The sequence below is a fragment of the Platalea leucorodia genome, assembly GCF_965183815.1.
Source record: "Platalea leucorodia genome assembly, chromosome: Z".
Lineage (NCBI taxonomy): Eukaryota > Metazoa > Chordata > Aves > Pelecaniformes > Threskiornithidae > Platalea > Platalea leucorodia.
In genome coordinates, this window is record NC_138858.1 from 959539 (window position 1) to 972822 (window position 13284).

At 44.3% G+C, this 13284-nt stretch overlaps 1 protein-coding gene across 8 annotated transcripts in view; it reads right to left on the reverse strand.

The window, feature by feature from the left end:
• The window catches only part of WDR7 (WD repeat domain 7), a 147755-nt gene that overhangs the window by 45131 nt on the left and 89340 nt on the right, over positions 1–13284 (reverse strand). For all 8 annotated transcript variants that reach the window (XR_014230650.1, XM_082335893.1, XM_082335888.1 and 5 more), the window contains one exon: positions 3237–3423. Coding sequence is in view for 7 of the 8 variants with exons in the window: in XM_082335893.1 (XP_082192019.1) it covers positions 3237–3423 (187 nt within the window). In the remaining variant the exon portion in view is untranslated. The remainder of the gene's footprint in view (positions 1–3236; positions 3424–13284) is intronic.

Below are 13284 nucleotides of genomic sequence, written 5' to 3' on the forward strand. Positions count from 1 at the left end.
AGAAAGTCAGAAACCTTAACACCCCCACAAATGGATGATAAAATGCATACCGGTATTAAGACAACCCCGGTCAGTTCCTTATTCATCTAGCATTTAAAATGTGTGTGTTTATAAGCAAACATTTGTAAACGCATTTGTGAAGTGAAATTCATTCATAACAGAGCAGTTTTCAGAACCGTAAGATCTGAAACCACGTTCTAAGGTTACATGCTACGGCGTGTGAAAGTGCTCGCGGCGTTAAATGTTATTGCTACAAGCAAAAGAAATTTTTGGCTAAAATAGAAAAGCAACTGAAAATACAAATACACAGTTTAAACACTTGACAATAATGCTTATAATTAAGATATCTGTAATCATGAGGCCATTGTACAGTTTCATAGATTGCAACATAAAAGAGCAGCATTTACTGTGATTTAGCAAACAATAGCCTTAGAATAAAACGGAAAACTGGCTAACTGTTAAAGGATTTTTTTTTTTTTAATATCTAAAGTAATATTATCATGGCAATGCCGTCAACAAGAGCATCTGTAAGCTAAGCAAACCCCCTCCTTCTGCTGAGCACAGCGTTCCACGTGCAGATGAATACCCCCCGGACCACCGGAGGCCTACTGCAGCTTTAAAATACTTTTCAAGTACTGCAGACGTTTCCTTCTCCTTCAACGTAAAACTCTCCCACACGCTTCAGGACACACCCAGAAAGCTTGACAGGCATGAGCAAGGCCGTCAAGTACAATATTACCTGATGAAAAGTGAACCTCTGCATTTCATGAAAAGAAATACAGTAAAATTAATACCTAAATAATCAATTACGATGGCCTCGGCAATTTCAGGCACTGGATTCCCCCCCCCTCCCCCCAGCAAAAACCTTGCAAAGAAAATATCACAGACCAGTCAGCCGTCTTCCTAAAGGAAGGAAATTCTTTCCCCATTAATGAACGGTTTCTCAATTACTGAACGGTTTACAAATGAACACTTAAGGGACACCACTCATTAAAATATTACGGAGAAAGCACTACCGAAATTAAAAACAAAGCATCAAATACGTTAAAAAACCCCTAGGGAATATTCAGACGGTGCTTGGGATGCCGGACAACGCACGCCGGCCGAGGGGCCGGCCAGCCCGCCAGCACAGGGGCCGAAGGCAGCGCTGCCAACGCGGTAACGGCCCGCGCGCGTACGAACGTCGACGTGCTTCACAGCAAAAACGTGCTGAGGCTTTATTAGAAGAAAGATCAATGATTTCTATATTTTATATGATGAAAATTATTATTAAATTTAAATATTTTTAGTAACAGTCATTTTCCAAGTGGGTGTCTGCAGAACTTTAATACTACAGTATTAATTCATACTGACAACCAAATAAATAGGAAATTGGTATTTGCTCGAGGCGATCCTCCACCTAGAGCAGGAGCTACGCGTTTCGTATGTCCTAACCGGGGATTAATTTGTCCCTATGCAAAAGCCCTGTACCTATCAATGAGGAATTTGTCTCAGGACACTAATGTATATCCACTTATATTTTTCAAGGTTTTCCATTACAAGCAGGAAGCTTGAAATCACTTTCAAAGCCAATTACATAAAGCGTAGGATCATTGTTTTACTTCATATAAACAGCCTACCGTGGTTGCTTCTTACAGTGATGTTTTAGATTTTCTTTATTTATACATAGAAATCAGAGCCTCTCCTTTTGCACGTTTAAGTGGTGTGCTTTCTTTTATAAAAACTAAATACAGAAAAAATTGCTCAGATATTTAGAATAAATTTCAGATGATCAATTTTACAACAAACAATAATAAAAATAAGGACTATATTGCAAAACCCTTTCCTGTGCAAATAGTCCTGTTGTCATCAACCAGATTAACAGTGTGAGTAAAGACTGTTCATGTGAGAATCAGGGCCCCAGTTGGAATTTATTACCTTTAGGCCTCGCATCATAAAATTCACGGATACTTAACAAAAATGCTACTCATGTCCCGCAAAGCTGCACACGTTAAATAAATCCCAAACACTAATATTCAGGAACCCCATTACCTTAATACAAAACGCATCAAAAAAAGGAAAGACGCTACCTTTATTACACAAGTCATCTTAATGACTTCGCTTACGCATTTAGCCGTAATTATTTGATTTAGCCATGATTATTTGATGGCATGATTGATAGTACGTAGCACTATCAAGTGTAACAACTTGCATACGTACTTGTGTATGCACAACTACAAGTTGTACAATTATAGTAGTTTTTAAGAAAGGGAAGAAACACGCACATAGAGTTCCATGCGCAAACCCCCCCCCACAAAACCCCCACAGTAATACATTTTTTCCTGCGTATTTTATGTCAAGGTGTCAGACTTCCTTATGAAATTTGCCCCCCCCCCCAACCCCAATTACAAATACCTAATTGAAAGAAGATTTTATTTCAAAGAGGTTAGAACAGAGGTCCAAGACAGTATACCATATAAATCTTGATTTAGGACACTTTAATAAGTTGTTCTCTGACCCCGGAGACAGGCTGTGGTCTATTGAGTTTATGATTTCTTAGCAATCCTTAAATCTACAAGTTACCTCGATGCTATTAATAGCGGTACTGTTGATAAAATAACCACCTTTTCCAAAAGGTACCTTCCAAAACAACTCACATCCTGACTGGATGGCTTGTAAAACCACAGGGAAAAAAAAAGAAATCCACGTATTCAGACACACCGGTGGAAAACACCTTCTGAAAATACTATTTTTGCAGTTAAGAAAGGGTAAAAAAATATTATGTTAGACAGATAGACATATTTTAGATACAAAAATGTTTAACTCGCTTCTTTTCTCAAATTACTAGCATATGACGGGAAGATTAATGCTGTGTAGCCCCAGGCAGTGCCTACCACGTGTGTGGTGTCTCCCGGCTTTAGGTGGGGTGCCTCCCCGTGCCAAGAGAAGCCAGCACTGCAGTGCCACCGTGCACAAGTGACCCGATCTCTCCCGCCGTGGTTAAACCCCCCCCTTCCTGAGACCGGCCGTCAGAGCCGCTCAAGACCGCAAACCGAGCCACGCTAAAGCAGACTTAAAATGGTAATTTTGATGGTACTGGTTCAAATGCAAAATTCGAAACAAGGAGTTATTCCTTGTCCCACCTTCTTGCCAAGTACCACAGCCGTCAGGATTTGAACCAACTGCTGCAAATCCTAGATCCATAGCCGAGAAAGGATGCACGTAAGTATTTGTAAATGAATAAATGAGACACCTACTTCGCAAGCTGTTTCTCCGCGTCAGCGCAGAGCTCCAGAAGGCCCATCAGCACGGCCGAGACGTCCATGTAGGGCTCCCAGACGGTAAAGCCGCGGCCGATGAGGTCGATGGCGGTTCTGCGGATGGTGCTGTGCGCGGGCAGCTTGGGGCTGGGCGGCTGCAGCAGCAGAAACGTCAGCGCCTTGCCTGCCGTGCGGAGCGGGAGAGAAGGGGACAGTGAAAAGTGAGCTGCGGAATTGAGTTTGCCTTGTTTCCAAATACTTGCTATTGAGAAACACATGGAAACCTGCTCCTAAGTCACCACATTCAGGCGTTGTCTCACCAAGAAAGTGCAGAAGCTTACAACTGCAGGGTCTTCCCAAAGCCAGCGAACAAGGGAAAGATGTGGTTCTGTGGGTATCAGTTACATTAATTCACCGCAGGGTACGTGATGCCCAGAGACTCCCCGTGCCATGGATTTCACGCAGAGCCCAGGATGGCAACCCACAGCAGTCCTCGAACACGGACACTAACGACACTCGGAAAGGCAGGGATACTGGTACGGACTGTCTCGGACAAACGGTGTCCGTGCTCCCTGTCGTCCCTCTTAGCGCAGCGAACCGCAGACGGCAGGGAGGCTGGTCCGGTACGCAGGAGCACAGGATGGATGAGGAGCGTGCGCCCCGTTAGCAACGCTGCACCCCGCCAGTCGCCGCCCACGAGAACTTTAAAGCTTTCCCAACAGCAACGACGGCCAGTTTGTTACTGGAACGCATTGGTCTGTGTGGCACGGTGATCTGAATCAAACAGGCCCGTGCCGATACTGCCAGTGTCAAGCCCTAAACATAGTATTTTCACTACAAAAGAAATAGTACTACATGTATTCTTGGAAAAAATATAAAAAGTCTACATGCCTAAATATTTCTGCCTGAAAATTCTGCAAAAAAAGTCAGAATAAATCAAAACGGAAACGATAAAATAAATCAAAACAGAAACGATAAAAAAAATCAAAACAGAAACGATAAAAAAAATCAAAACAGAAACGATAAAAAAAATCCTCCCTTCCATAGACACTTGCTAAGAAAACCCTGAAAATCTGTAATAATATTAACATACATAATAAAATTTTCAGAAAAAAAAAGGTACCTCGTTTTGAAAAGATGTCTAAGAAAAACAAGCTTAAAAGATTAAACCTGGGAACATACCAGTTAAAACAAACCGTGCTGAGATTACCCGCTTTTTCATCAGTGTCTTGGCTACAGCTAGAAGCGGTTCCTGCCAGGCCTGCTTAACTGAGTGAGACACAGCAAAAACATCACCAAAACTCGCCACCAACACAACTGCTCATTTCCAAAAGTGCCACGCGCCTGCTCAGATGAGGTGGCACAATCGGCTCTGTTCTTCAATTAATTAATTAAATTCATTAAAATCCTGTGCTACACCACGATGCCATCGCCTCAGTGAGCAGCAGAGATGACGTTTAATTTAAGCGAACTGACTATCCGGGGACTAACAGTGCACGAACGATGCTGCCTCGGTGCGATGCGGTATTGCCCCTTTCCCCGGCGCCCCCGGCGAGCACGGCTCCCTGGCAGTGGGGCCGTTCGGCGCTGCCGCCCCGGCGCTGCCGGCGCTGCCACGCAGTCACCCCCCTGTTCTCGCCCAGCGAACCTTCGGCAAGGCAGCTCCCTCTCGCAAAGCAGAAAAAGGAACGCGCAAGCGAAACACGTATCGACAAGCTGATAAACGGGGACCAGGAGCTCGGGGGATTTGCCTACTTGGCCTGCTCTTGCCCCCGTACGATTTTGAAGGGGAAGACGGCAGAGAAGCAAGGCTGGGCGATAATCCACCAAAGCTCCTCGGCCTGTCACCGCGATGCTCGGCAGCATCGGCTCCCAGACACGGGCGATTCGGGACCAGATACCCAATTTTAAAGCAAGGATTTTTTCTTCCTTGCAAAATATGCTTCCTACTGACACCTCCTCAACGGCAGACGCGTAGGGATTAGTAACGCTTCACTTGGGAAGGGGAACAAAATTATTTGTAAAGCCTCCGTCTCACTCTGCCTTGGGATGTCGGCTGTGACCGCTTCTGCTCCCCGATCTCAGCACCTCCAGAACCGTGCCTGGGTCTTCTGCTATGGGAACACTTGACAGCACGTGAGCACTTAAATAACGCCACCACCCTACGCAACCGAGCGGGAATCTCCCCAACGTGGGCCCACAAATAAGCTGTATGTTGAGAAGAGCTGCCTGAAAGTTCGCAAGCAGATGTATAATTTTCACCGTTCCGCTGTCGCGCCTCAGTAAATGAGCATTAGACTTATATTAAAAAAAACAATTAAAACTGAGAATCGGCTCTCAAATAGGAAATGTACTTTGTCCACTTTAGTCCATGTTTTATAGACCCACTGCCAGTCTTGTCTCATGCATATCTTACACGTGAAGATTTTTGTTAAATTATTATTATTACTGACGCAGCGCTCTCGGGTTTTGGGGCAGGGCTGTTGTTTTGAGCCGTGCCGTCTTCCCCGGCGCTGGGCCCTGGGGGATAAAACAGGCAGCTCTCAGGAGAGGGCAGAAGCACCCCGTACCGGGGCAGGCTAGGCTGAAGAGCTGCGCTCGCTTTTGGACCTGCAACTCTGTTTTCAGAGAATAACCACGGCCGAGTTTCAGCGGGAACTGCCGGACACACCTCCACCTTTGAAGGACTCGGTGTTCGGCGGTTAAGGTCAGTTAGAGACATAAGCTCAAACATTTTGCTCTCTAGGTGAGGGAACTGAATTTTGGGTCATTTCTGTTCCATTTGAGTGTCCTGGCCATTCAGACATTCACGTTAAAGAGAGACTCTGCCATCAGCACTGTCCCCTCTGGTCCCCTCTTGAAAACAAACAAGAGCTGGCCGTGATCCCCCTCCTTACCGAAAGCGGCAGCAGAGCCTAGAGCTACCAGCCAAACGGGTTCCCCAAATCAGAAGCGGGATGTTCAGATCGCTTCTGATCGCCGCAGAGCACCGCAGGCAGCCGGCGGGGCCGGGGGCACCCGCCACGCCGGTAACCCACCCGCAGCATCGCCTCCCTCTGCGTTTTACTACGATTACGTCACAGCATCGGTCTCCGTCCCCATGAACTGACTCTCCCGCCTCCCCACAATGCCTTTTTCAATTTTTTTTTTTCTTTTAGAGAGAAATACAGCTCAAGGGCGGGGGGGAAGAGAGAGAAATGATGTCCCAAACAACTTCAACATACCTGAACTCTGATCCAGGTTCTGCATACTGAGGAAACATGATTAATTTCATTTAATAGACTATTTTTTATACAAATAATTACATATATATATATACACATATATAAATATATATAAATGTGTAGGAGGGCTAAAACAAGCAACGCTCCCAGATAAAGATAATTTATCATTATCTCTAAATAATTATTTGTTACCTCTTAATAATGTTCCTTTAGCTCGCTATTGTGATAAAGATAACCTATTGATTTTAACAGATTTTTCTTTAGTTTTCACAACTGTCCTCTATGAGTTGCTGCTTTTATTTGTTAAATAAACCACCTGTCATTTTAGGCATTCAGAAAAGCCAACAACAAACACACTTTTCTAGTCCATGCACACTAATCCCTTATACGGGTCTAACAGAAGAACTGAAAGTTTCTTCTTGAAGTGAACAGCAGGCCATGAAGCTCTAGTTTGTGTGAGTTTTATGTCTCAAATATAAGAGCCTTATTAAAAAGCGTGACTACTCAAACATTACTACAATGAAATACGCCTACCTTTTTCACTGAAACGCTCCTAGCGTCGCTCCTGCTGACACCTACCTTGTGTATATTGAGCTAAGGGAAAAGATGAACTAAACAAAAGTAATTCTGCTGCTCGTTTCTCAGCCTGGACATCTTTGTTTAAGCTTTGACTTGGCTTAAATGAACGAATTAATATTGACAAAAACATCAACTAAGCTAATGAGTTGTTAGTTAAGGCAATAAACATGTCACATTAGAGTCAGCGCAGTAAAGAGGTAATTAGCCCTGGAAAAGCTCTGCAGATTGGGGCTGCGGAGATCCTTTGCTCTTAACCTTTGAGCCCATTACGCGGAGCAGGACAGGGAGCGGCCACGCTAACGGGCGTCCCCAGGACCGCAGCCTGGCCCGCGCAGCCCGCGGCAGCTCCCCGCTCACGCCTGGCGCCGATTCGCCGTCTTTTAGTGGACCTACGCGCTCGCGCTACCATCGAACAGGCAGGAGGATACCTGTTTAAAGGTATTTTAGCAGAAGTTTGGGCCACCATGGTGATGTGACGGGAAAGATCCTCCCAAGCCAGAATGCGGCTTGTGACCGGACTTCAGCGCGCTCCTCCTGCTCTTGGAAGGGCTCGTCCATTCAACGCATACTGGAATTACTATAAGCAGGGGGTGCTGTCTTTCTTGCTGGAAATCTAGAGAACATCATACTCTTTAAACAAAAAATAAAAAATCTGCCCTAGTAAAAACTAAGTTTTGATGATTTACACATACCTTCTGTGAGAAAAAGTCATTAAGAAACAAACCGACAAGACATTAAGAAATAAAAGCTCCTTTCCTTAAAAACGAGAGTGCGACTTACTAGACGGAATTACTTCAAGCAGTAACTTAGCAGAAAGGTAGCTCAGGAAATGACATTCCCATACAAATTTATGTTAAAATATAATTTTGTTCCAGATGCTTTGTTCTGCATTGGTACCCGTATGCCACAAGCGTACGGAAATAAAGAGAGCAGCACAGGAGGAAACCCAGGGAGCAGGAGGCAGTGGTTTTGTCCCTGGCCAGAGCCGACCACCTTGGCAGTACAAGGGAGTCATCAGCAGTACCAAAACCAGACTGCATTTTTGTCAACCAGTAGAGAAGGATAAAATTTTGGACGCAAGTAATGAAGTGCTTTCAACGTTTAGGATAGAGATAGCACATCTGCAGCTCTCTGAAACTCTTTCTATAGGTCCCAGCACACGGATACCCCCCCCAAAGGTACAGCCAGCAAACTGTGGCGGAGTGAAAAATCTGCCTACTTTTCCACATGTTTACTTGAACGCTAAAATAAAGGTTTGAGTCTTTGATCCTTATGCCATTTTTATTAATGGAAATGTGGCATGAATACTAAAGCTTATCAGTTATTTTCAATGCATACACCCGCTTGGATTTCTAAAACGTCTTTCCTTGCTGAATCTCAGGAGCTTTAACCGTATTACATCAGTCAGCATTGTTACCCCCATTTTGCCGATAGATTTAAAAAAATTAAATAATTTGCTCAGGAAAATCAATAGCAGAGGCATGAACGAGACACTGATAACTCTGATTCCCATTCTCGTAATTTGCCACAAGATCAAGTTCCAACTAAATAAAAATGATGGACTCCAAGAATATGATTTAACTTGCTTTGCATCTTTTTCTGATTTTATGTTAAAAAAAAAAAAAGCAAAGAATCATAGCTCTAATTTTTTTCAGTCTGCCCTCTCTCCCTGTGTCCGCGGGCATAGTGTTTTTCTACAAGAAATTAAACCAAATTGTGACCCTTTCTGGATGATTTGATGTATACCTGTGTGAAATGGCCACAGAAAGACAGAAATATAAATTTGGATAGCTGGGTTAAAAATCCATATCCCTTAATCCCTTCCTACTTCTAGCGCAGTGAATTTTTATTACATATCTCTCTCATCTTTCAGACAGGTATAAAACCAGAGGATATTTTTAGGCCTAAATTAAAAATTAACTAGTCATATTATTTGAAGAATTTTTTCCTAAAGACGTAATGATGAAAAGATTTTTTTCTTTCTTCAATCACGCTCAATGTCAAATTTCCTAATTTTTATGGAATTTGTTTTCAGCATTATTTTTGGCCTTTAATATAATTCTGACACTTAGAATCATAGAATCGTTAAGGTTGGACTTAAATTCTTTTAACTTCTGCTAGGAGAGCCTTCCTTTTTGCTGAGGACCTCTTCGAGTCATTTAAGTACTACTCTTACAACAGGTGCAATGCTTGCAACTTCTAAGGTAATTTCAGAATTGACTTGAATAAGTAGTTTTTTATTTCTTTTCAAAAGTACGGTCTTAGAGTATATTAAGAAGCTAAGTAGTTACTGCGCATGACAGTACCGAGACTGCATTTTACTCGAAGTAAAAAACAATTTAGAATTAAATTTGAGTTGCTCCTGCATAAAAGGAGAAAAGCAAAGGGGCTGAAAAGCAATAAACCCCGATTCCTACACGTCAGAAATTCCTCACTTCAGACAGCCTGGATTGCTGTGCGGCCATTTTGTCCTGCGGATCAGACGCGATAGCTGCGAGATCGCTACCCGCGGCTCGCGCTCGGGCGAGGACCGCTGGGTCGCGCCGCCGGTCGCTCCCTTTGCGCCGATTCATTCGCTGTGCAACAATTCAAAACGAATCCTCACGACTCCCGACGCGGTAGGATTTTCCGGGGGCGGCGCAGGCTGCCCCTACCTGCCGGCGGCCGAGCACAACGGGGCACGGACCGCGCAGGCTATCGGCAGCCCCCCCCGCTCCTCCCGCCACTGTAAAGGCAGGGCAACGATTCCCACTCCCGCTGCCGTCGGGGATTTGCTCTTCCGAGGGCTGACGGACAGCCCCGTTACCACAAACCCTCAAGAAGTAATACAGTTTTGTAAAACATCTAGAGAAAAGGAGTCCCTGCTTCTTGGGTCAGTACATTTGTTACCCTAGGCTCCCATTAGCTGAAAAAGAGCAAAAGTTGGGATTAGCAAAAATGTACATTTTAAACGACATTTAGGACTCGCTGTAAGTCCTTTTGCTCATTTATATTGGAAAGGTAAACGTGGGCAAATACATACGTCGCACCAGCAGGACGCCGCGAGGCCCGCGCTGCCGTCCCGCCGGTGCCGCCGGCTCCCAGCCCGCCCGGGGGAGCAAAGTTTGTCCTGAAATTTGTAACAACCTCTCAGGGTTCTGAAAATTAAATGCTTCCTAATCGAACGTGTTTCCGTAGCACATAAATAACTTTACTGGACAGTTCAGATTTCATTTTTTAACAATACAAGAAAAAAAAAAGTTTGTTTGCCTCCTCTCTGATCAGAAGGGAAGTTTTCTCGTTCACTTTGAAGGCTTAAGAACATCAGAAATGTGATTTAATCTTAAGGGGAACATTTCCTCCGTGTTAATTATCCATGTAAATTCTGGAAATGGAACAGAGGTTTACCGGGTCAGAACGCCCAATCCTCGATGCAGCAAATTCCCAGCATTTCTGTTAAACAGCACAATAGACATTGGTTTTTACATGAAGCGAACAGCAAGCAAAGAACATTCCTAAGTGGGGCCAGACGAAGGCTGCCCCGAAGTTGTTTTAAAATTCTGTAAGATTTTTGCATAATTCATTAGAAAGGGAGACAAAGGAAAAAGAAGAAAACGTTTATAATAGCCGGTTTCCCAATCTTTTCAGTCTAGCTCTGGCCTAGTTACACCGACCTAACAACGCCGTTTTTCTTCCTCTCAAAATCTGCAGTGGGGGAATCAAACGTGAAAGCAAGATCAATTCTGTTCCAAGACAGTAAATGAGTTTTAGATCAGACTTGTTTCAATTTATGGAGAGAATCCAACTATGCTGGCTTAAACGCATTCTTCCTCTAACTATGAAATTATATTACAGTGCTGTAGAAAGAGTAAACTATCATTATTTTAATCCAAAATTTGTTTATAATCTAGCAGGAAGGAGAAAGCCAATATGACTCAGGTCATAACTGCGCATTAAACTTTGTATTTTCATTCCTGTTAATTGCATAATTCCATTAAACCATGCTATTTATTTTAATCTAAATTACATAATGTTTTCTAAATAAAGCTATTTCCATAAAAATGATCATAATTTCATAGGAAGTAGCTGTTTTTTCCATCACAGTGCTTACTAAACTATACGTTAATCTTTGAAGTTTCCTCCTGTTACACATAATTGTAATGAATTCTCTTCAGCGGTTTGGGCAACCCGGGACCTACGTAACAGTGGAAGACGCACACTAGCAACAAAATAAGTCAACGCAACAACTTGCAGGAGTCAGGGGTCACAACTTAACCTTCTCCATAGCACCTGATCCATAAGCACACCCCTACCAACAACGATGCGCACTCTGTTCTCAACTACTGCCAAGCCACGTGAGCAATACGTGGCAGTCCAGCTATGCGAAGCTGCTCCTTTCTCCCCCGGCTCCGTCACCCCAAAGGTGCCTGTCCCCTCAATTTTAGCAGCGCACCTATAGCCGGGTCTATGTTGCAGCTGATCTCACCCTCATTAGGCTCGTTACAGGGCAACCCGGTCAGTGATTCAACCAGATTTATCTTTGGAGAAAGTAAAACCTGAGTGACCGGGCATTACCGGAGCAAGGGGTTACGTCTGCGTGTACTTGAGTAGTTTTGAAGATGAAATCAAAGCTCTCCAAAGGCCAGGACACAGGGTAAAAACACCTGCTTTTCTTTTTACTTATCACTATACATTTTGAATTACAACCCGTTCGAGCCATAGCTTGAAACAAAAACACCGGCAATAACATCTCTTATGCTAAAATGGTAACTACAGCAACAGAAAGATAACCGCACAAGCAGCGATTAGTTTTCCAACACGTAGATCTCCGAAACAGCTTACTAACGAGTCAGCCCAGTGCTGGTGCTGATGGATTGCTTCCCTGGCAGCAGCTAGCTGCGTTAGACAGTTTGGAATTGTGCTCCTAGACACCGTGCCATCGTCTTTACGCTGCGGGGGACACAAGGGCTAGCTGAAGGGCCGACTGAAGGAGCTGGGTCTCTTCTCCCTGGAGAAGAGGAGGCTCAGCGGGACCTCATCACAGTGCTCCAGTACTTAAAGGGTGGCTACAAAGAGGACGGAGGGTCTCTCTTCGCATGGAGGCACACGGAGAAGACAAGGGGCAACGGGTACAAGTTGTACCGTGAAGAGTTTCATATTGACATAAGAAAGAGGTTTTTTTACAATGAGACCAATCATTCCCTGGAACAACCTCCCCAGGGACATGGTGGAGTCCCCATCGCTGGAGGTTTTCAAGATGCGATCGGACAGGGTGCTAGACAGTGCTAGGCTCCCTGTCCCACGACAGGCTGGACCAGATGATCTTTCGAGGTCCCTTCCGACCTGGGCTGTTCCGTGATTCTATAATTTTTACCGCTGTTCTCCTAGCAGCTTATTGCAACCAGCTGCATACCATCATCTCAGAGACGCCCCCCAACGTGATACTCAAGTCGTACACCTTTGAGTTGGTTATCTGCTCCTATGCCATGACATTTCACACAGATGAATGCAAATGCTTATAAAACATAAAATTAAAGAAATTCAAAGTTAACAAGGGATGTATATATTTAAACAAGTTTTGTTTTGTTTTGTTTTTTCATTGTTGTTTTTTGTTTTTGTTTTCTTTTACACTCTAAGTGCTGAGTACAGCCAGTTGCACAATGACACAACTTTGGTGCCTATACGGAAAGAGCACATATGTGATGAAAAGTTGGAAAATAACACTGATACTGTGTATGTAAAATAAAACACTTCAAAATTTATGGTCACACATATGCACTCACATACATGTGAAGAAAGGACGTGCCATTTTGGATTAGATGAAAGACTGAAAGCCACTGAAATAGTAGCTATTAAAAAAGTTCCTGCTGTAGACAAGTAGATAGGGGAACTGCCCCAAAACCCCCGAGCTCCCACTCCCTAACTGCCAGCAGGCTGGACTGCATTAAGGGTTATACCCTTCAACATACCCTGTATTTATGGCAGTTTTCACCTCTCCTTGTTATTCCATAAACGCTTAACCCTGCTTACACCTTCAAGCAGTGAGCTCCCCGGGCCAGTCCCATGTGCTCGGTGCTGGAGCAGCACCGGGAGCCTGGGGAAGAGACAGGGAAGCGAGGGGGGACCCGGCAGCACCCCGACGTGCCTGTGGTCCCAACGCTCACAAGGCTCTGGCGGCAGGACCGCAGCTTGGGATCGGAGCCCTCCTGCTTGATCGCTGGTTTGGCACGCAGCCGGTGCTTCTCTGAAGAGCAAGGGCAACA